The sequence below is a fragment of the Periophthalmus magnuspinnatus genome, chromosome 6 (genome assembly GCF_009829125.3).
Source record: "Periophthalmus magnuspinnatus isolate fPerMag1 chromosome 6, fPerMag1.2.pri, whole genome shotgun sequence".
Taxonomy (NCBI): Eukaryota; Metazoa; Chordata; class Actinopteri; order Gobiiformes; family Gobiidae; genus Periophthalmus; species Periophthalmus magnuspinnatus.
The window spans coordinates 9,837,626-9,859,961 of record NC_047131.1 but is presented as its reverse complement, the minus strand read 5'-3'; the positions used below and the strand labels follow the sequence as shown (position 1 = coordinate 9,859,961).

At 42.6% G+C, this 22,336-nt stretch overlaps 1 protein-coding gene across 1 annotated transcript in view; it reads right to left on the bottom strand.

Moving 5' to 3' along the window:
* The window catches only part of LOC117372517 (zinc finger C3H1 domain-containing protein-like), a 35,407-nt gene that overhangs the window by 2,488 nt on the left and 10,583 nt on the right, over positions 1–22,336 (bottom strand). Inside the window, 32 exon segments of the mRNA XM_055222639.1 lie at positions 1,274–1,336; positions 1,871–1,910; positions 2,029–2,130; positions 2,348–2,448; positions 2,584–2,740; positions 3,228–3,332; positions 3,534–3,641; positions 3,803–3,897; positions 4,514–4,712; positions 5,256–5,361; positions 5,506–5,734; positions 5,871–6,062; positions 6,953–7,139; positions 7,885–8,059; positions 8,369–8,497; positions 8,759–8,857; positions 10,030–10,151; positions 10,243–10,374; positions 10,625–10,734; positions 10,915–11,385; positions 11,388–11,555; positions 12,242–12,370; positions 12,645–12,819; positions 15,008–15,142; positions 16,670–16,782; positions 17,090–17,224; positions 17,479–17,628; positions 18,077–18,253; positions 19,917–20,005; positions 20,084–20,207; positions 20,828–21,036; positions 21,958–22,237. Coding sequence (XP_055078614.1) covers positions 1,274–1,336; positions 1,871–1,910; positions 2,029–2,130; positions 2,348–2,448; positions 2,584–2,740; positions 3,228–3,332; positions 3,534–3,641; positions 3,803–3,897; positions 4,514–4,712; positions 5,256–5,361; positions 5,506–5,734; positions 5,871–6,062; positions 6,953–7,139; positions 7,885–8,059; positions 8,369–8,497; positions 8,759–8,857; positions 10,030–10,151; positions 10,243–10,374; positions 10,625–10,734; positions 10,915–11,385; positions 11,388–11,555; positions 12,242–12,370; positions 12,645–12,819; positions 15,008–15,142; positions 16,670–16,782; positions 17,090–17,224; positions 17,479–17,628; positions 18,077–18,253; positions 19,917–20,005; positions 20,084–20,207; positions 20,828–21,036; positions 21,958–22,237 — 4,806 coding nt within the window.

Here is a 22,336-nt window from a genome sequence, read left to right as displayed (position 1 = left end):
TGTTGTGTCGGCCTATGGGCCAAACAGCAGTGCGGAGTACCCGGCCTTCTTGGAGTCCCTGGGAGGGGTACTAGACAGTGCACCAACTGGGGACTCCGTTGTTCTCCTGGGGGACTTCAATGCCCATGTGGGTAATGACAGTGACACTTGGAGGGGCGTGATTGGGAAGAACGACCTCCCTGATCTGAACCCGAGCGGTGTTTTGTTATTGGACTTCTGTGCTAGTCACAGCTTGTCCATAACAAACACCATGTTCGAGCACAAGGGTGTCCATCGGTGCACGTGGCACCAGGACACTCTAGGTCGGAGGTCGATGATCGACTTTGTTGTCGTGTCATCTGACCTCCGACCGCGTGTCACACTCTGGTGAAGAGAGGGGCTGAGCTGTCAACTGATCACCACCTGGTGGTGAGTTGGATCCGCTGGCGGAGGAGGAAGCCGGACAGACCTGGCAGGCCCAAGCGCATCGTAAGGGTCTGTTGGGAACGCCTGGCAGAGCCCTCTGTCAGGGGGGTCTTCAACTCCCACCTCCGGGAGAGCTTCTCCTTGATCCCGGGGGAGGTTGGAGACATGGACTCCGAGTGGGCCATGTTCTCCACCTCTATTGTCAATGCGGCCGCTCATAGCTTTGGTCGTAAGGTCTGTGGTGCTTGTCGCGACGGCAATCCCTGAACCCGGTGGTGGACACCGGAAGTAAGTCCTACCCTCACCTATGGTCATGAGCTCTGGGTAATGAGGGAAAGGACAAGATCGCGGATACAAGCGGCTGAAATGGGCCTCCTCCGCAGAGTGGCCGGGCGCACCCTTAGGGATAGGGTGAGGAGCTCAGTCACACGGGAGGACCTCGGAGTAGAGCCGCTGCTCCTACACGTTGAGAGGAGCCAGTTGAGGTGGCTCGGGCATCTGCTCAGGATGCCTCCTGGACGCCTCCCTAGGGAGGTGTTCTGGGCATGTCCCACCAGGAGGAGGCCCCGGGGAAGACCCAGGACACGCTGGAGGGACTATGTCTCTCGGCTGGCCTGGGAACGCCTTGGGATCCCACCGCTGCCCCCGCGACCCGGCCCCGGATAAGCGGAAGAAAATGGATGGATATTTATGAGAGTCCTGGCCCCAGAGGATAAGCCGACACAGGGAAAACGTGCAAACTCCTCCAGGGAGAGTGCTAGTCTTTGAGCAGAAGTTTAAATACAGTTTTAGTTTGGATGATATAGTTTGCATGTTCTGCGGCTGTAAATAAGTGTAGATGTGAATATGAGCAGTGAAGGAGAATTACATCTTTCCAGAGAGCAGCGCACAGCGGCAGATGACACAGGGCCTGATGGTACAAACGCCGAACCTGTGAGAGAGACAGGAGCGAGGTAAAAATGTACTAGATATGTGACAGGTGCAGACAGGAGCGAGGTAAAAATGTACTACACGTGTGACAGGAGAAGACAGGGGCAGAGAAAAGCAGACAGGAGCCAGGTAGAGTGTACTAAATGTGTGACAGGAGCAGACAGGAACGAGGTGAAAATATACTACACGTGTGATGGGGGCAGACAGGAGCTAGGTAAAAATGTACTACATGTGTGACAGGTACAGACTGGCAGACAGGAGCAAGGTAAACCTATTACAGGTATGACAGGGGCAGGGAGGGGCAGAGAGCAGCAGTGAAAAGACAGATGTGAGGTAAAAATGTACTACTACACGTGTGACAGGAGCAGAAAGAAGACAGGAGCAGCAACGACAGAGAGGGAAAGAGGTTGAAATATACTTCACACAGACGAGGCATGACACAGGGAGACAGGGGCAGACAGAGCTGATTAAAGATGGATTAAATAATGAGAGACTCATTTTGATGCTGAAGGGAACAAAACAGTTCAAATCTCACCTCAGAGTTCTCATTCAGCTCCTTCTCTGCAGCGATGGCTCTGGAAAAACACATTTGGACAGAAGACGAGTCATTTTTTTGTACAATACATTCGTAATTTTGTCCTGGTTCAGTGCCTGGTTTAGCTGGGTCCCGGTTCTGGTCCTGGTCATAATTACATTTTCCAATTGGCGAGACACTTGGGGGCGTGGCTGCTCAACATCCTGGACTGAAACTTCAGGTGCTGAAGGTTCCCCTCCTGCCACTCCTGATGCAGCAACCTGAACAACACACAGAACTTTAACCTGAACAACACACAGAACTTTAACCTGAACAACACACAGAACTTTAACATGAACAACACACAGAACTTTAACATGAACAACACACACACACATCACCCATGCCTCACACACAGAGGGTTCCCAGTTTGACTCCCGTGCTTTTCTGTGTGGAGTTTGAATTCTTGAACTAGTTTAAAGATTTTAGATGTGTTACCTGAGGCCCAGCTCTGTGTTGTTGGGCATCGAGTATCGCAGCCGCTCCAGAACCAGTGCATGCTGGGAAGGAGGCAGGCAGCTCAGGTACAGAGACACCACCTGGACAAAGGTAAACAAAAAACAGATTACATAAGCCATTAAACGTTCAATAAGACTACTGCTTACAGAGAAATATTCAGACCCGAGTTAGAGCTGATTTAGAGCCGGTTTACATCCAAGTTAGACCCAAAGTACCTGGTTGTGGAACTTGTAGCAGCTCCAGAACTCGGCTGGGTTAAAGGGGACCTCTAGCCGTGAGGGGACGGTGCTCAAACATCTTAGGACCAGGTCTGAGAAGAGTTTAGGGGAACCACGGGTCTGCTGCTGCTGAGAGCTGACGAACAACAGGTAACTGTATGGAGAAAGAGAGGAGGGGAGAGCAGAGAGGAGAAAGAAAGGAGAGAAGGAAAAGAGAGGGACAAGGAGGAGAAGGGAAGAGGGAGTGGGATAAGAGGAGAAACAAGAAACAGGAAACAGAAAGAGAGAGGGGAGAGAAAGAGGAGGACGAGGAAATAGAGAAGGGAGGGGTAGAGAGGAAAAGGGGAGAGAAAGAGATGGGAGGAGAGGGAAAGGGGGTGGAGAGAGAGGTAGAGGGTAAGAGAATTATGGAGAGAGACATGAATAGAGAAAAAGAATAGTGGAAAGAAACAGGAAAATCATTTAAGAGAAAGAGGTAGAGACAAAGGCAGAGAGAGGTAGAGATAAGGGGAGAGAGACATAGAGACAAGGAGAGAAAGACAGGAGAGAGGGAGGGGGAAAGAGCACATGTCAGGACAGAGGAGCCTCACTAATGTCTGTATAAATGGCTGATGCTTAAATAAAACAGTGGTGAGACTGACTCCATCCAGAGTCGGTGAAGCTCGTCGCACTGCAGAGGAGCCCCTAGGGCGCGCTCAAATGCCTCCACTGTGTCCTCCAGAGAACTGTGCAGCCACTGCCACCGACTAACAGGAGAAGAAGAGGAGAGCCATAAAAAAAAACAGGAAGATCCACAATACAAGAGGAACAAGTGTACAGAGGAGCAGAGAGCTGTGCCACTGCCACCGACTGATGACAGACCAGACAGGAAAAAACTATTCATTCACTCCACGCTTTATGGTAAACTAAAGCTTAACTGCAGAATGGCAAAAACATCTTGTACTGACCAGTGGAGTAGGTGCAGGTAGGGCATTTGAGTCCCCAGCTGCTCCTGGAGATCCTTCTTAATGATGGAACCCTTTAATAACTCGTCACAGGGAAAGCCCAGGATGTGCCTAAACAAAAAGACAAAAACAGATCAACAACAGGGTCTGTTCTTTTTTAAGAATTCATTTTCTATAGTACCACACACTTAATACAGAATACTGTCTCTCCAGCTGATAGTGGGACACACTTCTGTCTCAAAACCACAAAATAAAAGTAGTGATAAAACTACCGTAGAACATCGACTGGTTTCTTCTGACTGTCCTCATCTTCACACAGAGACAGAATGAAGCCGCGAAACAGAGGAGCCAGAGCGCTAGACTTCTCCTGAACACACAAACACATAGAAGATTCAAGTATGAACAACACAGGTTTACAGACATGAATACAGGTACAAGTCCACCATGCTCGTCTCCATGGAGATGTTAATGCTTTGCCTGCAATGTTCCACAGTATGATACTAAACTTATATACATCTCCATGGAGAAAAGCACATGACGCCACCATTTCTAAGCAATTAAAAGTGAACTGAAACAGGAAAGCTGCATAGTGCACCTTTAAAAGGAACTGTGTGTAAAGATTTTGCTTTTAAATTCCCTAAACATGACCCATCTGTGTAGTCAGATACAGTAAACATGTTAAAATATAACTTTTACTGACAACAATTGTAAAGCTGATTTATTTTTAGCTACAAAAACATTAGACATGATGTCCCATTTACATGTGTTATAATTTTACATTTTGGTTCAAGATGATTATCCATTTAGAAAGCAGAATGAGCCTCACATGACTCATTTGGGTTGCCACTTTCAATGCTGAAATCCAGTTGTTTTAAACCTAAAAAGGACTCTCTGATCTGACTGCTCCAGTCAATCATGAATCAGTGCTAGTGCAGCCGCTGCAGCTCAGTGAGTGAATTCTGTATGTGTCAGTTCTGTGTTACCTGAGCCATGAGGAACTTGCAGGAGTGGTAGAAGACCTCCGCATTGTCTGGGCACTCGACGAGCGCGTGTAGCCACATGCTAACAGCAGAGCTAGTGTCTCCTTTTGCGATGTGCAGCTCTGCTAACATGTCACGCAGAACACAGGATTCAGGACAGCACTGGAGGAGCGCCTCACACAGAAGGATCCCCTCATCAAATCTAAACAGGAAAAACAACAGCTCAAATCATAATATTCTTAAAAATGTGTGCCAAAAATTCTAATACTGGGCTGTGGTCTATATAACTACATGCAATTTAGATTTTTTAAAGAAATATCTAAAGTTATGATCAAGATTAAAATGTTAAAATTGGGCAACGGTTAAAGGGCCAGTATCCGATTTTCCCCACGTATTTGAGTAACCCCCAGTACAGACATATTGTATAAGCAGCTCTTGAGGTCAAAATAAGTTCACATCTAATCATTAAGCATTTTATTGTCTGTATAATCAGGAAGTGTGTGTTAGCATGCTAGTTGTCGTTAGCTTTACTGTGACAACAAACTCCACTCTGGTGTCTGAGAGTTGTGAAAAGTGCTTATAAATGCATCATGGTGAATAATTAGGATGCTCAGAATACATAAGGTAAGTATGGAATAACTTTGGACAACTGCAAACCTTTTAAAACAAACTAGTTTTGTTTTTCACATTTTTAAAGATGGTAAAAATCAGGTACAGCAACTTTAAAGGTGAAAGTGCATCTCACCTTTGCAGGACTTTATGCAGGTGCAGGAGGTTGGTGTGCAGAGGTAAACAGGCCACAGTCCTCTCACTTGGGGACAGGGCGTCGTCAGAGCACTGAGAGATGCCATCTGAAATACACAATGCAAATGCTGCATTATATTCTATCTATCTACTCCATTTTGAACTTTATATGTTTGAAATTAACTTTCATTTTAAACCTATATCACAAAACTAATTGAAAACTTGTCAAATAAAATCGTAATGAGATGTACCTTGAAACATAGAGATGAGCCTGTCCAGGGGGGTGCAGATGTCCTGAGCTGTTCTCCAGGCCAGGAGGAAGCTCTCTCGGCAGACCAGGCGAGAGGGGCCAGAATCGGATGCGTCATAGAGAGACGAGGGTAGTCTCTGAAACTCTGACAGGTGGATGAAACAGAGCCAGAGCAGAGCGCGGTCTCCAGGGGTCAAAAATTCAACCACGAAATCAGACTTCAGTGAGACCTGAAGGAGAGAAGGGTCACAGGTATGATTAAATTAGTCCCAGTTTAGCCCTACTTTTCAGCACTGGTTCAGTTTCTGATTCAGTCCCAGATTAGTCATGGTCCAGGCCCTGGTTTAGGTCCTGTCTCATTCAGACCTGTAGTATACTGAGTGCGTTCTCCGTTCTCCCACTGAAGGAGCTGAGCTGGACTCTGTAGAGCAGCGCCTCCAGGATCTGAAAGGACAGTTTCTCTGAGAGTTCACAAGAGGGCGCCTCTGAGACCAAGAACTGCAGCAGGCGCTCGGACACAGAGTCTTTCCCCTCGAACGACTGCTCCAGAGACAGATACTGAGGAGAGAGAGAAACATTTAAAGATAAAAACATACAAATACATGTGATCCATACAAATACATGTGATTCATTTAGCTAAATCCTGTACCCTCTGATCCCTTAAAAGTCTCTTTGACTGAATGAAGAATGAGGTAGACTTTAAGAAGATATAATGTCAGAGGCTTCCAAGGGTGCACTTGGGCACTGGTGAATGAATTATATTAGATGGTAGCATTTCAGCAGAGCGTCTTGTATCTGTGGTCAATAGTGACAAAGTATGTACTCTTATATACAAGTTTTTGCCTCTTAGAGATTAAAAGTGTATAACAGTCACATCTGACCCTGTGTGTCCAGAGCCTTAACCTGCAGAGAGAGACACATACAAGCGTGTCTAATTCTCAGTTTATGGACAGGCCTCATGTGAAACCTCAGAACCTCTTGAATTCACTCACTGAGCTGCAGAGGCTGCACTAGAGCTGATTCATGATTGTCTGCAGGTGCTGGGATTTAGTTAGTGACCATTCAGATCAGAGGGAGTTCTTTTAGGTTTAAATCAACTGGATTTCAGCACTGGAACTGGCAACTCAAATGAGAGTCATGTGAGGCTCATTCTGCTTTCTGATTGGATAATTGTCTTGAACCAAAACATAACAACTTGGCCTCATGTCAAATGTCAAATGGAGTTAAGAATAAATCAGCATAACAATTTTTATCAGAGAAAAGTATTTGATTTGAACATGTTTACCTCAGTTCTGGGGACACAGGTCATGTTTATCTATAAATCAAATTTATACAAACAGTTCCTTTAAACTAATTTAAATGTAGTCAAAAACTACACAACTTAAACATTACATTGCCTGAATATTGTCTTCAGCATAAACTAAAAGCCCCACATAAGCAGTACTCACAGTCCACCAGACGCAGTGGTCGGGGGCATGCTCCACGGCCATCTCACACATCTCCTGCACCTCGACACGGCTCCCCCTTTTGGAGAACAAAGAGAGGTACTGGCTCCATACCTCGGGGTTATCACAGTTATTCTCTAGAGCGCGAGACAGCGTGTTTAGAGCGCCCTCTAGGCACTCAGCAGGGGGACTGAAGACAGAAACAGACGATACACTATTAGTCAAATTTGCAATAAATAGATTTCTAGATATTAAAGACCAGATTTCCTTCATATGGTAAAGTTATTGTAAAAGCCCTTAGGGTCCACTGTGTGCTGTCTGCATCTATACAGTCTACTAGTTATCTCTTTTTTTTTTTAAATCGGCCACAAAGTAGGAAAGAACTTTGTTGTGCTGTTAGCATGCTAGTTTGCATTTGACGTGCAAACTCCGCTCTGGTCTGAGAGTTGTGAAAAGTGCTTATAAACTCATTGTTGTGAATAATTAGGATGCTCTGAATGCTTAAGGTAAGTGAAGAATAACTTTGGACCACTGCAAACCGTTTTTAAAAAAAAAAGGAAAAACAGAACTAGTTGACCATAAGAAAGTAAAGGCCAGAGACAGACACTTTCACCAATCAGAGACATTGGTGAATGAGAACCATGTGGAGACAACTACCTGAGACTATCCTAGATCTATCCTGGTTCAACATTAAAGTGAAAAAGTGGGTGACACCAACAGTTGATTGTGAAACATGTTTACCCACGATTCAGGATAATATAGTAATGACTTATAAAATGTATTGAAACTAAATTGTTCCTCTGTGTCTTGGCCAATTATGTAGAATTACAACAGAATAAATCCACCATAACATACAATATATTTATCTGTGTTCAATTACAGTTACACTGGTCCTGTAGGACGTTGATTAATTCTATGCTATCTTTGTGTCTTACGTGTCAGTTTGGTAGAGGTATTTGAAGGCCAGTTTGATCCACAGCTGAGTGTCACAGGGACTTTCTAAAACGCTCGCCTCCAGGTTCGAAATGTCGTCTGTTTCACTGAAGAAGTAACGTCGATCTTCTGAGGTCACACACACGTCTGACAGGCTCAGGTCAGTGTTACCATCTGCTGGAGAGAGGGGAGAACACAGAAGACTGATTAGGGCACTGCAATAGGAGTGTGGGAATATCCAACCCTGGGGCCTCATTTCCAAAACTTAATGTTGAATTCTAGATGTGTATCTAGGAATAAAATAATAACATCCCCCAAGTTCCCCCATTCTCATATCTCTAAGCACAGATCTCTATTAGTCTCATCTCAGAAAGCCCTAACAACATTCAGAGTTTTTAGACTGAACCGCTCACTTCTATGTTAAGACCCCAGGCTCAAATACCTTTTCTTTTTTTTTTTTTTTTTACATTAAACAAGTGGTAGTACCGTGTGTGCCCTGAGTGGCGCCCTCTTCTGGCTCCTCACTGTCACTGCTCTCCTCTGAGTAAACTGCAGATGGGAGGAGGGGCTTCGGTCTCCATCGCCTCAGGTCTTTGAAAGTGGTGAACGGAGGAGCTGAAAAACACAAACAAAAACATGTCAGAATTATGTGAAAAGATGAAGGCTCTACACTACTCCCAAGAATGCCTGTGTAATCCCTCAGTCGTCTAGGTCTGATCCATAGCAAGAGATAAAACTAAATCTGCCAACTGGACAAAAAGTTGTAGAAGTGAAGACGTTTCGCTGCTCATCCCAGCCGCTTCTTCAGTTCTGATCATCTGAAAGCTCTTCACTCCTTTGGTCCTTTAGTTTAAATAGTTTAGTTTTTAAACTTACTGTGTCGTTTGCTCTCGTTGACTTTGCTCACGAGGAGGACAGCCTTCTGATCGATGCCCATTCGATTATTGGGACCAAAAAGCTTCTTTATATACTTCTCTGGAAAAAAAAAAAAAAGTTTTAATTTAAAGATTTTCCATTCTCAGTCCCAACTCAGTCCTGGTCCAGCCTTGGTTCCAAGTAGGAAAATTTGTTCTCTACACTTGACCAATCCTTCAGTGTGTCTCATAGACCAGGGGTGTCAATCATGCGGCCCGGGGGCCAGATCCGGCCCTCAGCTGATTTGGAATAAAAATACACTCAGCAAAAATTGAATTTTTAATTCTTTTTTTTCTGAGTGCTAGCAAAATAGCATCATCTTCGAAACCGTAATAATGAACCTTAATAAAACAAAGCTGTGCTCAAAGCTAACACACACGGACTTAAATAACATTTTGAAATTGGCAGCTACTTAGGATATGATGCCTGATATTGATGCACTTGTGCAGGCAAAAAGTTGCCAAGTTTCTGGATCAAAAACAAAGCATGACTAAATCCTGTAAAATAAAAAGGTAAAATGCTGATGATTTTAGGTCTGGATCTTTTTTTGTTTTTATGTGTAGAATGTTGAATTAAAATCATTTCTGTATTAATCTGCACATGCTCTAATAAAATCTAAATGTTTTTTTAATTTATTTTTTTTATTACTGTATTGAGTTGCACTGTACAAAAATGAGACAGTTTCAGGTTGTTCTTAATATTTTATAAAGGAACAGTTCTCTTCAATAAAAAACATTTTACATGTTTCGCTGCACAAACTGTTTCTAGTTTTTTGGTCCGGCTCCCTTGAGATCAAATTAAGTCGTATGTGGCCCCAGACCAAATGAGTTTGACACCCCCTGTCATAGACTGCATATACAGATGGACATAGCCAACCCGCTAGCCGCCACTACTCTGAATAGCTTTGAGCTCTGACTCCAATGCACTTTCTATTGAAAAACCATCGCCTCTCTCTGTAACTGCTGCTGTCAAGCTTGTCATTCTGACCTTAAAATGTTGGTTTAACCCCCTCTACATGATCCTTTTTATTTCACTATTTTGTCTCTAAATCAAAATATGAACATTAATAAATGACCAATACGGTGCTTTTCCCCAAAGTCACTCCCCCTAATGCAACAGGTTGATTGACAGTGTTGCTAAGCACCCGCCCCCTTTCCATATATGCTTATTAGTTGCATACACAGGAGGCCCGGAGGAAACTGGTCCTGTCTAGTCTCGGTCCCGGCCCTCACCTGTAGCAGCACTGATGTCTTTGTCAGAGCTCTTGTCAGTGCAACCGATTAGAGACAAGTCATAGGAGAGGACGTCCTGGAACAGCTGACTTCCACTGAGGGTCACATTCCTCATGTGTTGCCTGACACACAGGAGAAACACATTTAAACTTCATTCAAAATGACCTCAACCAAAACAAACCAGCGATTTAGTTTAATAAAATGACTGCTCACCATCTGCAGCCATCGTCGTTGCAGGTTCCTGTTAAATCGAAGCGGCAGAAGTGTTTTTTGGGGTCGATTGTGTTACTGTAGGTCACTGAGCTCAGAGACAGCTTCTCCTTTGTTCTGTAGTAAGGGCTGAACCTGCAGGGCAAGTTATTTAACACAATTACTATATTTATATTAATATCAACGGTATTATTGGCAATACTTTCACAACTGTTAGAGAGGTCAAATTTTAACCATTCTTGTTCATGCGTTAAAAAAAATAAATAAAAAATTGCATTTCTTTTCCCGACGCAAGCCGCCTGCAGTACCACGGAGAGGCAACTTAACGGAATGGAGGAAGGTCACTAGGAGTGATATCCTCATTTCCTCACTATAATAAACTCACCTGTATGACTTGAAGACCAGCAAGGGGCTGTGATAGGGTCCATAGGGAACAGGTCTCAGATCGGATACTCCTGATTGGCCAGAATTGACATCCAGCTCAAATGCAGCCACCTGAACCAGAAAGAAAGACAATTTTACTGTAATTAAATACAGATAAGGTACAGTGAATGTCAGCAAACAAAACATACATGAGATACAGTGTGACCATGGGCCATTATTATCATTATTAATTTTGTCTTTAACTCACTTCCACTCACACTTAAAACAAATAAACCACAATATTATCTTTACTTTTGTCACAGGTGAGGTTTGTAGGTCCTGTCCCGTTTTCTCGAGCTCCGTTTGCAGCAGTTCTCCGAGCTGAGGCTGCTGCTGGTACCTCTTCTTCAGTGAATCCACGTCTAACCCTGCGAAAACCTCTGCCTTTTCACCAGAATCAGAGGCACTTTTAGCGAGCTTAACCGTGCTGGCACTAGTAGTATTAGCAGCAGTAAAGTCTTTAGCTGGCGTTGATGTTAGCTGCTCTAGATGGGGCTTTGTAAACGAGGTGGACTGGCGGAATGAATGTCGTCTTTGGCCTCCAGTCACAGATGCTGGTGCATGTTCTGATTCTTCTGCCTCGTCCTCTGTGTCTAATGTCAATTTGTCTTGTGTTAAATCGTGCAGTGAAGGTTGTGACACAGGAAAGGTGCTATGGGGCACTGCTGCTTCCTGTTGTGGTTGGTTCTGTGGTTCCCGGTGGAGTGGCATGCGTGGATGGGGGACTCGGATGGAGCTTCGATGGAGGAGGTCTTGTTGCGTAATGCCTGGGCCTCCTTGAGTTTTTGTATTTTGAGTGCGTACTCTGACTCGAGCTGTTGGAGGCGCTGTTTTTGGGCGATGAGTTCGGCAAAGTGACGCTCCTTTCCGTCCAGACGCTGAATCTTGCTGGGCTGAAAAAAAAATTTAAAAGACGTCATTTAGAAGTCATTATAACAGATTTAGCAATACTCTACACTATAAACGGCTATGGCGCAATTCCATGGAAATAGAAAGTTAAAACCATACTCTGTAACATTCTCCCTCGAGATAAATATGTTTTATGTCATACTGTGGATGCAGTACATTTTTCTGTGCAATAAACACATACAAAACAAACATGGTTCTGTTTTTTTGACTAAAAAGTTGTACAGAAACGCTACAATCTATAATCAGATTCAGTTCAGTGGAGATATGTGAGAATATGTTACTGCTGTCTGATATTGTGCCAGCTTTGGCCCAACAGTGATGGGAGGCGGGAGGGGCCCGGCCAGGTGAGGGGAGGGGGAACATGTTTCACACCTGCCATCTACTGGTAATCAAAAATTACCAGTACTTTCACTGCGCCAGTACAAATAAGTCTAGCGCCATCTGCTGGTTTCTTATAAATTTTAAATCTACATAGCTGAGGCTCAGAGGCATTTTTCAACACAACCATTATTGTAAGTGACACCACATGAAATACCAAAGCTAAGGAGCCCCATCAAGCCTGTAAAATGCATTATACAGACAACATATAATATGTTCTGACCATAGCCTACTTAGAGCTGTGTTTATGAAAGTGCTTTATATAGATACAGTATAAACAGTGTGTTCTGACCATAGCCTGGTTGGATTCATGTTTCCTCTTAAATCCTCTGGCGGCTGCGTTCTGAGCATGAGATAGCTCCTGCTCCAGCTTCAGCTCCACAGTCTTTTTCAGGGAGACTCTGTGCTCCACCCGGTGCACCTGACACAAAAATAAAGCTTATCTTTGATGCCATCATTTCTATGATTTGTATGAGATTGGTTGGTACTTTTTTGCATGTGTCCAATAGCATAATAAGCAATTTCAGCCAATAAGAAGTTTCTTAAGCAGCATCCTGCTCACATTAGTGCTTTACATACATACCTGTTCCTGTAGTTACCTGAGCTGCGTCCTTTTAGCATTAGAGCCTTACATACACCTGTCCTTGTAGTTTCCTGAACAGTGTTCTGTTAGCTTTAGCGCCTTACATACACACCTGTTCCTGCAATTTCCTGAGCAGCGTCCTGTTAGCATTAGCAATCTTCTCGGAGGCTTGGAGCTGTTCTCTGAGTTTAGAGACTTTAGCCTCAGCAGCCCGCAAGCTTTCTCTCTTCTTCAGCTCCTGTTGCAGCAGATGCTTAAGTACTGCCTCGTCCTTCTTCAGCAGCTCCCTGTGAACAGAAAGAGACAGTGAGGAGAGGAGTAATAAACAATAGTCTTATATTGCCGAGTTTCAAATGCCATCACAACATTCTATAGGCCAATAATATTTAAAAAGGATAGGGTCCGATAAAATTACTAGCGTATTTTCAGGACTATAAGTCACTCAGGAGTATAACATCTGACATCACCGTAAGCGTCATCGCAACAAAGCGACACATGCCGTCACTTCCCCCATGGATAGCTGCAGATCACACTAGCGAGCAGCAATTTTTTTTTTCCATTAGTACCAAAAGTTTTACCAAGAGTAACAATACTGCCAAATCCTACGAGTATCACTGATTAAGAAAATAAAACTGGAGAAGGAAGTGCATATGTCACCATGGGTGTGTATTAGACACAGTGAAAGTTGGGATTGATTGGCAATATGTCATCTTGAAAATAAGCAATTAAAGATTGCTCAGAAATGCACAAATCTTCAAACACAACTTCAGAGGGTCAATGAGAAGAAAACAACTAACATGGTTAAAAGCTCTGAAAAGTAAATTTTGCAGAATAGGACTGCTTTAAATATACCCTCACCTAAAGGATTATTAGGAACACCTGTTCAATTTCTCCTTAATGCAATTATCTAATCAACCAATCACATGGCAGTTGCTTCAACGCATTTAGGGGTGTGGTCCTGGTCAAGACAATCTCCTGAACTCCAAACTGAATGTCAGAATGGGAAAGAAAGGTGATTTAAGCAATTTTGCAATTTTGAACGTGGCATGGTTGTTGGTGCCAGACGGGTAGGTCTGAGTATTTCACAATCTGCTCAGTTACTGGGATTTTCACGCACAACCATTTCTAGGGTTTACAAAGAATAGTGTGAAAAGGGAAAAACATCCAGTATGCGGCAGTCCTGTGGGCGAAAATGCCTTGTTGATGCTAGAGGTCAGAGGAGAATGGGCCGAGTGATTCAAGCTGATAGAAGAGCAACGTTGACTGAAATAACCACTCGTTACAACCAAGGAATGCAGCAAAGCATTTGTGAAGCCACAACACGCACAACCTTGAGGCGGATGAGCTACAACAGCAGAAGACCCCACCGGGTGCCAATTTGCACGAGCTCACCAAAATTGGACAGTTGAAGACTGGAAAAATGTTGCCTGTTCTAATGAGTCTCGATATCTGTTGAGACATTCAAATGGTAGAGTCAGAATTTGGCGTAAACAGAATGAGAACATGGATCCATCATGCCTTGTTACCACTGTGCAGGCTGGTGGTGGTGGTGTGATGGTGTGGGGGATGTTTTCTTGGCACACTTTAGGTCCCTTAGTGCCAATTGGGCATCGTTTAAATGCCACGGGCTACCTGAACATTGTTTCTGACCATGTCCATCCCTTCATGACCACCATGTACCCATCCTCTGATGGCTACTTCCAGCAGGATAATGCACCATGTCAAAAGCTCGAATCATTTCAAATTGGTTTCTTGAACATGACAATGAGTTCACTGTACTACAATGGCCCCCCCAGTCACCAGATCTCAACCCGATAGAGCATCTTTGGGATGTGGTGGAACGGGAGCTTCGTGCCCTGGATGTGCATCCCACAAATCTCCATCAACTGCAAGATGCTCCTATCAATATGGGCCAACATTTCTAAAGAATGCTTTCAGCACCTTGTTGAATCAATGCCACGTAGAATTAAGGCAGTTCTGAAGGCGAAAGGGGGTCAAACACCGTAGTAGTATGGTGTTCCTAATAATCCTTCAGGTGAGTGTAACTGGCCTATAGAATGTTGTGATGCCATCTGGTGGTGAGACAAAGATTCATTTCTATCCAGACAATAAACACATAATCAGATTCTTCTTTCAGTCTTCTTACACCTGTTCACACTTTCCCATAGAAACCAATATTCCTCCTGTCCTCCCTTTTTTATCTGTCACAACAACCTCTGCATTCATATGTTCAAAATACCAGTGCTGAACTAAACCTCCTTATGTGTCAGATGCCCTCCCTGTCTCTCCACGGGGTCTTATTCTGTGCAAAAACTGCTAACCCTGTAATTTAGACCTCTACAAACACGTTCTGAAATGCATGGGATTTTTGGTTTAGTTTAAAATTCAGATTTCAATCTGTGTCAGATGTGAATCCTCCTGGACATGTTTATCATCCAGTTTAATTTTCTCTGTCCACAACAATCCGGATCTGACCTGTGTTTGCAGAGTCTTTGCTCGGCCTCTGTCAGCTGCTGCTCTGTCGAAGGTTTGGTCAAAGACTCCATCACAGAGTCTGAATGAACCGAAGACGCAGAGCTCCACGAGGCCAACATCTTCTGCTTCTCTCGACTGAAAACACAACATATGCACTGGAATTAAAGAGAGCTCCTGCATAGGGCTGCACAATTTGGGAAAAATATATAATTGAAAATTTTCTGACAAGCATTAGATTTGTGATTTATATTTTTGTAAACAGGATTCTGTTCAAAGTTCAGATTTTAAAGATGTCCCAAAGAATTGACAAAAAGTCTGAAATCTGAACTGAGAAACTAATACAAGAATTAGGGATGCACCGAATTGGATCGGATATCGGCGCCAATACTGAAAACTTACCAGGATCAGAAATCAACTTCCAAATATCAATTCAGCAGATATCCTGGTTGGACATATAAATTGATGTAATAAGACTATTTTCAAGGGATGCACCGATACTGATACCGGTCAATTGTTAGCCAATACCAAGAGCCGGTTCCAGTGTATTTACTACGTCGAGGCAGTGCAGCTCTGAGCGCAGGTGGGCATAAAGAAGCACATTAAACTCAACTTTAATCACGTTATTGTCACATGAACTATAAAATATTTAGGACTCTAAATATTTTTATAGTTCATAAAGAATACCAGGGCGGTGTTTCTCTTTACTTATAGTAGCAGCTAATGTTGCCACATGGAGCTGGCAATTATTTGCTTGCGCATTGCGTCAAAACATATTGTAATGACAAACAGCGGGTTTCAGAGCTTTTAACAGGTATAGCATGCCCATATTGTGAAAAGTGTGGCCGTGGTAAAAGCAACACAACACTCACTGTTATGCTAACCATGGCTCATTAGCAGTTACCCCGCTAGCCCGTTAGCAGTTAGAGCCGAGCATAGTCTGCAAAGATGGAGTGGTAAATACTGAACTGTAAAATAGCCTCTCAAATAAGTATTCTAAGATGAAAAAGTGGCTATTGGTATCGGTACTCGGTATTGGTACTCTGTATCGGCGAGAACTCAAAATGAAGTACTCATACTCGTTTTGGAAAAAGTGGTATTGGTGCAACCCTACTATTTACTGGCCATAATCAGTCTAGAAAGTCTCATAATGTTCTTCTGTGGTTACTTGAGAGATAGATAACATTTGGATCAGTGTCATCTTATTATATTTTAAAAGAACTAAATGCTATTTTCATTCTCTGCACTGATGTCAGTTGATACCGAAATCGGCAGACACTTAAAGTATCGAAATCTGTATCGGAACTGACTAGTATCAGTACAACCCTAACAAGAATCACATTTCAGAATATATTTGTGCAAATCTAAACTACAGGGGTAGCAGGTTTTATGCAGAATAACACCCCATGGAGACACAGGGAGGGCGTCTGACACACATGGACATTTCAGAACGTGTTCGTATAGATCGAAACTACAAGGTTAACAGTTTTATGAGTTGTCAGTTCAAATTTCAGTTTAAAGTTTAAAATGTGACTTTTAAACAGAATCTTACTATTAAAACATAAATCACAACCTTAATGCTTGTCAGAAAAATCACAATTCAATATTTTTCCCAAATTGTTCAGCCATACTTCAAAATCAAATCATAATCATAATGTTTCTTACCTGGCAATCTCCTCCTTTAACAGTCTGTACTCTGCTTTCTTTGCTTCAGGCAGAGCCTCTGGGGTCCTCATGGGGTTATTCTCCTTCTCAGACGCTCCTTTGGGCTTCGCTGCCTGGAAACAGGTGGAATGTTAAAACAAAACACTGTTAATGAAGGGTTTATAAAGACACAATTAAAGAAGATATATGCTTTTTATCGCTCTTCCTCAGAGTGGTCATGTGATGTAGCTGTGGCCGGTAAGCCGTTTTAAACAGGTCTTAGAGCTGTCTTGGAGCCGATTTTAAATGACTGGATTAATGAAACAAAACTCCAGGTGTGTTTTTGATGAGGGGATGACAATACAAAGTGTTTAATATGTCAAAAACGCAGTTTTGTATCATGAGTGTTCATAAAATGCACAGGACGTGAGAGTGTCTTACCTCCACAGTACGTCGAGCCTCTCTGATCATGAACTCCAGTCCTCCAAACACAGACTGACCCGAAGAGCCATCTACGTCACTGTCACTGTCGTCAGAGTCATTCAGAGAAACCACTACAGCCTTGTGTCTGGGCAACTGAGAGACGAGAGGGAGACAATGAGCAGGGTTTAGACTGTGTATATATAAATGGACATAGCCCATTAGCCGCTGCGTTCAAAATAGAAAGTGATCACAGGCGGCTCCATCAGCTCCAATTCAATTTCTATTGAAAAATCTTCATTTGACTGGAGCCGAACGCTATGGTTGATGTCACACTTACTTAGGCCACTTCTTTATACAGTCTATGGTCATGCCCTCTTTTGTCCAGTCTTTACTACAGTCCTACTCACCACGAGGGGCGCTCTGGGAAGGTGGTGGGCCCTGTTGAACTTGTTGTTTCGGGATGTGGGGGCAGTGTTGAGGTTGACTGTGCTCAGATTTCCCCTGAGCTGAGCCTGAGCTGAGGGCTGAGGAGAGGAGGGGCCACTGGATGGCTTCTCCTACATAAAACAAAATACACTTATGTACCCGATACACCCATGTGTTTGAGCAAAATGTGTCTTGAGGTCAAAGTAAGTCCACTATGTACCGTCTGCTTCTACTATAAAGCGTTTTATTGTCTGATAATCAGGAAATGCTCCTACGCATGCTAGTTGTTAGCTTTATCGTGACGGCAAAACTCCGCTCTGGTCTCTGAAAGTTGTGAAAGATGCTTATAAACTCATTGTGGTGTTTAACTAGGATGCTCTGAATGGATAAGGTAAGTGAGGAATAACTTTGAACCACTGCAAACTGTTTAAAATGAACTAGTTCTGTTTTTAACATCAAAATCATGCTGGTATAGCACCTTTAACTGATTTTAATAAATAATTACTGTATGTTGAAACGTCACAGGCACTGAATACTTCATACTTTCTTCCTATCATGTATAAATCTGTAGTTTCTCACCCCCACCACAGCCACCCTCTTGTTGGCCATAGACATGAGGCAGGTCTCTCTGAGCAGCATCTCCTCCTCCTCTTCCTCATCGGCGAAAGGCGGTTTAGGGGGAGGCTCCAGCTCGTCAGGAGGAGGGAGGGGTGGAGGAGGGGGAGGAGTGGATGGAGCAAACGACTGACCAAAGTCCTAAAAGAAATATATGTGTTGAGGGTGTGCCAAAACATCAATATACCAATTAATTTTCTGCTTTATCAGCTTAACCTATAGACTATATATATCAATTGACATAGCTAACACGTTAGCTGTGTTGCAAATAGGAAGTGAGCATGGGCGCACTTCAGGCATCGACTCCAGTTCCAATTTACTTTCTGTTGAAAAGCCATTGCCCCTCTCTCTGTAACTGCTTGCTGCGAAACTCGTCATTTTGGTCTTAAAATGTTCATATTAACCTGCTCTACATGATCCTGGTATTGTTTCTGTAAATCAAGATATGAACATTAATAACAAACAAATCAGGGAGCTTCTTTCCCCAAGGTCACTCCCTCTAGTGTTAGCAACAGGTTTGAGTAACAGCGTTAATAAGCGCCTGCTCTCTGCTAAACCAGCAGTGCGGGTAGGAAGGTTGCTTTGGTTGCTATATATCTCGTGTAGGTCGGAATTTCAAATACGGAAGTCGGTTCCAAATTCGCCACTATAATGGCTAGTCTCGATGAGCTTCATTTGACTGAAGCAGAACGCTGTGGGTGACATCACATTCACTTAGTCTATAGTTTAACTGCATTAATATTCTTTTGTATATTTCATAACAGCAGCACTATAACTTTGTTGCTTTTCTGGAGATTATTTTTATAATTCAAACTGCAAAATTTTATTTGTGAGATTTAATTTGAAAAAAGAATATATTGTTGTATATTGTAAAAGAATTCTGAAGGCCTTGTGGTTTAGACGATTAATCGGTCGATGGAGTCTTAGTCTGCCAAATTTTTTATTAATCAACTTGCGTGTGTGTGAATTATGAGTTTCACCTGCCTTTTTACATATAAATACAGTTTCCTAGTACTTTCTGTTTAAAGTGCAGTTTGGGTCATGTACCGTAAATTTCAGACTATAAGCCGCGACTTTTTTCCCACGCTTTGAACCCTGCAACCCCTGAATTTTATTTTAAGATCATAATAATCTTCCAATTTAAACTACAACAAAAAAGAGCTAACACAAATAAAATACACTTCAATTAAATACTTAAAATTTATTTTCCCAAGCCACGCAGAGCCGCAGTATAAGGCTGAAAGAGACGCATGCGGCTCCGGAGCCGCGGGTTGCCGACCCCTGAAATAGACCCACTGCACGTAAGCTCGACATCAATGAATCCAACTTGGTCAATGTAAAAAGACGACAAAAGTTTTCAGAGGAAATAAAAGCAGATTTTCCGTGTTGGTGCAGCTTTATTTTCTAAACCTGCAAGTATGTTCATCCCGTGTTGTTGTCGTGTTGGTGCCCATTTTCAGGCACAGTTTAAAAAAAAAGCATGTCCGTGCACCGTCTTTCTGTGTAAATATCTCATGTTACAATATGAAAACCTGTGGCTTATATATGTACAAAATTGATTTTCTTTTCAAATTTAGCTGGTGCGGCTTATATTAAATTAAATGCAATTTACGGTATAGGTCACATCGTAACAGATTTGATATTTTGTTTTTGGCATGCCTCCTTTGTAGTTGATCGATCAATCAGAAGGACATGTTTTAAGTCCATCAAGAATCTCTTTAAGCCTAGCTTCCTTGCACTAAAATATTTAAGTCCATTGAAAAACTAACATAAACGTGTTTTACACACATAAAAATGTTCATACCATCCCAAACTGAGCATCAGCCAAGAAGAAGGACTGAGGGAAGCCTCCAAAGTCACCCCCAGCAAAAGGGTTAGGGGTTGGAGAAGGAACTAAGAAAAAATACACCAAAATTATAAGTAAAATATATGTTAAATATTCATTAATACTAGTGTTTAAACTGTATGTACCTGGGGAGCTGGTCTCGCTGTCCGTATCCATGGCGACCTCATCGTAGTTGTCGTATTGGTAGAGATTTCCTGAGGTGTCCAAACCGGATTTACCTGTGGACTTTCTGTGTTCTCGATCTCTGGACTAAAGACATAAAAAATATGACTGAATAGCATTCAATTCATTCATAACATTATATGACTTAAAATATTTTGCCCCCCAGTGCAGATGTATTAAAAACTGTTAAACAAAACTATTAATAATTTTAAATGGTTATTCCTCACTTATCTTATGCATTCTGCACATCCTAATTACACACCACGATGAGTTTATAAGAGCTTTTCACAACTTTCAGAAATCATAGCGGTATTTTTACATCAAGAGCTGTTTATACAGTATATCTGTACTGGGGCAGGACACATTTTGGTCAAATACAGGAAAAAGAGCTTTAGAGTACAGGCTTTTTAAGATTTTTACCAAAATCTTGCCTAGTTTTTTTTTTTCTGATGATGTTTATAATTTTGCTTCCTGGTTGATACGAGCAGATAATGTGACAATTTGGAAATGATTCCATAACTGTTACCGAGTGACTAATGTAAACAAGGGCCAAAACTTGTCATTGATTTTTGTTAGTCTAATCGTCACTATTGTGTAATTTAGACAACACCTTTACTTTCTTAAGAGTGTTAAAGTAGACTGCAATTATTAACCTCAGACACAAGGAAGACATGTTTCTATCAGATTTAAACTCCAGCCTCTGTTACCTTGTTAGGTGTGATGGTTTTCCCTCCCACCAGCTTCATAAACCGGTTGTACTGTTCATCCTGGTTGGAGAGGTCTCTTATTCTCCGTATCTCCTCCTCTCTCTTCCTCCGCTCCTCCTCTTCTTGTCGTCTCGTCTCCTCCTGTTCTCTCTGCTGTTTCATTTTCCAATTCCTCAGCTGCTGTCTCCGCACAGCCTGCTTTGTCGAGGCTTTGGGAAGAAGGATTGTAACAAATAACATTGTCAGGTCTCAAAATACACTTAAAGGTGCACTATGTAACTTTTCGGGAGAAGTGTACTGTTAAGTTATGTTTTCTTGTGTTCACAGAGATGCTAATGACCAAGGAATAAAAGTTATCTGAAAGAACGTTTTTTTATTGAATAAACATTGTGCGCCACCTGCTTGTCTCCATGGAGATAATACTACATGCATTACTCCTAGAAAGTGTCCCATAGTATGGCATTAACTTATCCATCTTGCACTTATCCATTTACAGGTGTTTATGTTGCTCAAAATACCTTGGAAAAATATTCATTGTAACTGAGTGGGGGTGCCTCTCCACAGATCTTTCTTGGAAACATCATCAAGTTTGGTGTACAAGAAAAGTTACATAGTGCGGTTACTGATACTACAGTCATAGCTGATCCTGTGTCCAGATCTTTAACCTGCAGATAGAGACACATACAAATGTGTCTCAGTTTATGGACAGGCCTCTTGTGAAAGAACCTCCAGAATTCAGTCACTGAGCTGCAGAGGCTGCACTAGCACTAAGTCATGATCGGCTGCAGGTGCTGGAGTTTAAGTAGTGTCCCTTTAGATCAGAGCGGGTCCTTTTAGGTTTAAACCACCTGGATTACAGCATTGAAACTGGCAACCCAAATGAGAGAGTCGTTTGAGACTCATTATGCTTTCTGATTGGATAATCATCTTGAACCAAAACACCAAATTATAACAAACGTTGTCTCCATCATGTCCAATGTTTTTGTAATTAAGAATAAATCAGCATTAGTATTGTTATCAGTAAAGATCTATTTGGTTTGAACATGTTTGCCTTGTATCAGGGGACACAGAACTACACACAGTTCCTTTAAAACAACCATGAATATTTACATTGCCTTTCTGTTTCTCACCAGGGCTGAGTTTCTTGTTGGCACTCTGAGGTTTGTTCTGGTTTGGCCTCCCTCTGTCCGCTGGGGTCTTGGGTGCTGGGGTTTTTGGTCCAGGTTTGGCTCCAGGTTTGGGTCCAGGTTTAGGTCCAGGTTTAGGTCCAGGTTTAGGACCAGGTTTAGGACCAGGTTTAGGACCAGGTTTAGGACCAGGTTTGGTCCGGTCTCTGTCTGGTCCCCCGGTCCGGTTGTAGTCCCGGTCTATAGACCTGGTCCCTGGTTTAGGCCGATCTCGATCTCGGTCCTGAGAGAAGAAAAGGGATTGAAGAGGATTCTTAGTTATGGGGGTCACAATATAATCATCATACAGATTAAATAGCCATAATATGTGATTTAGGATTAA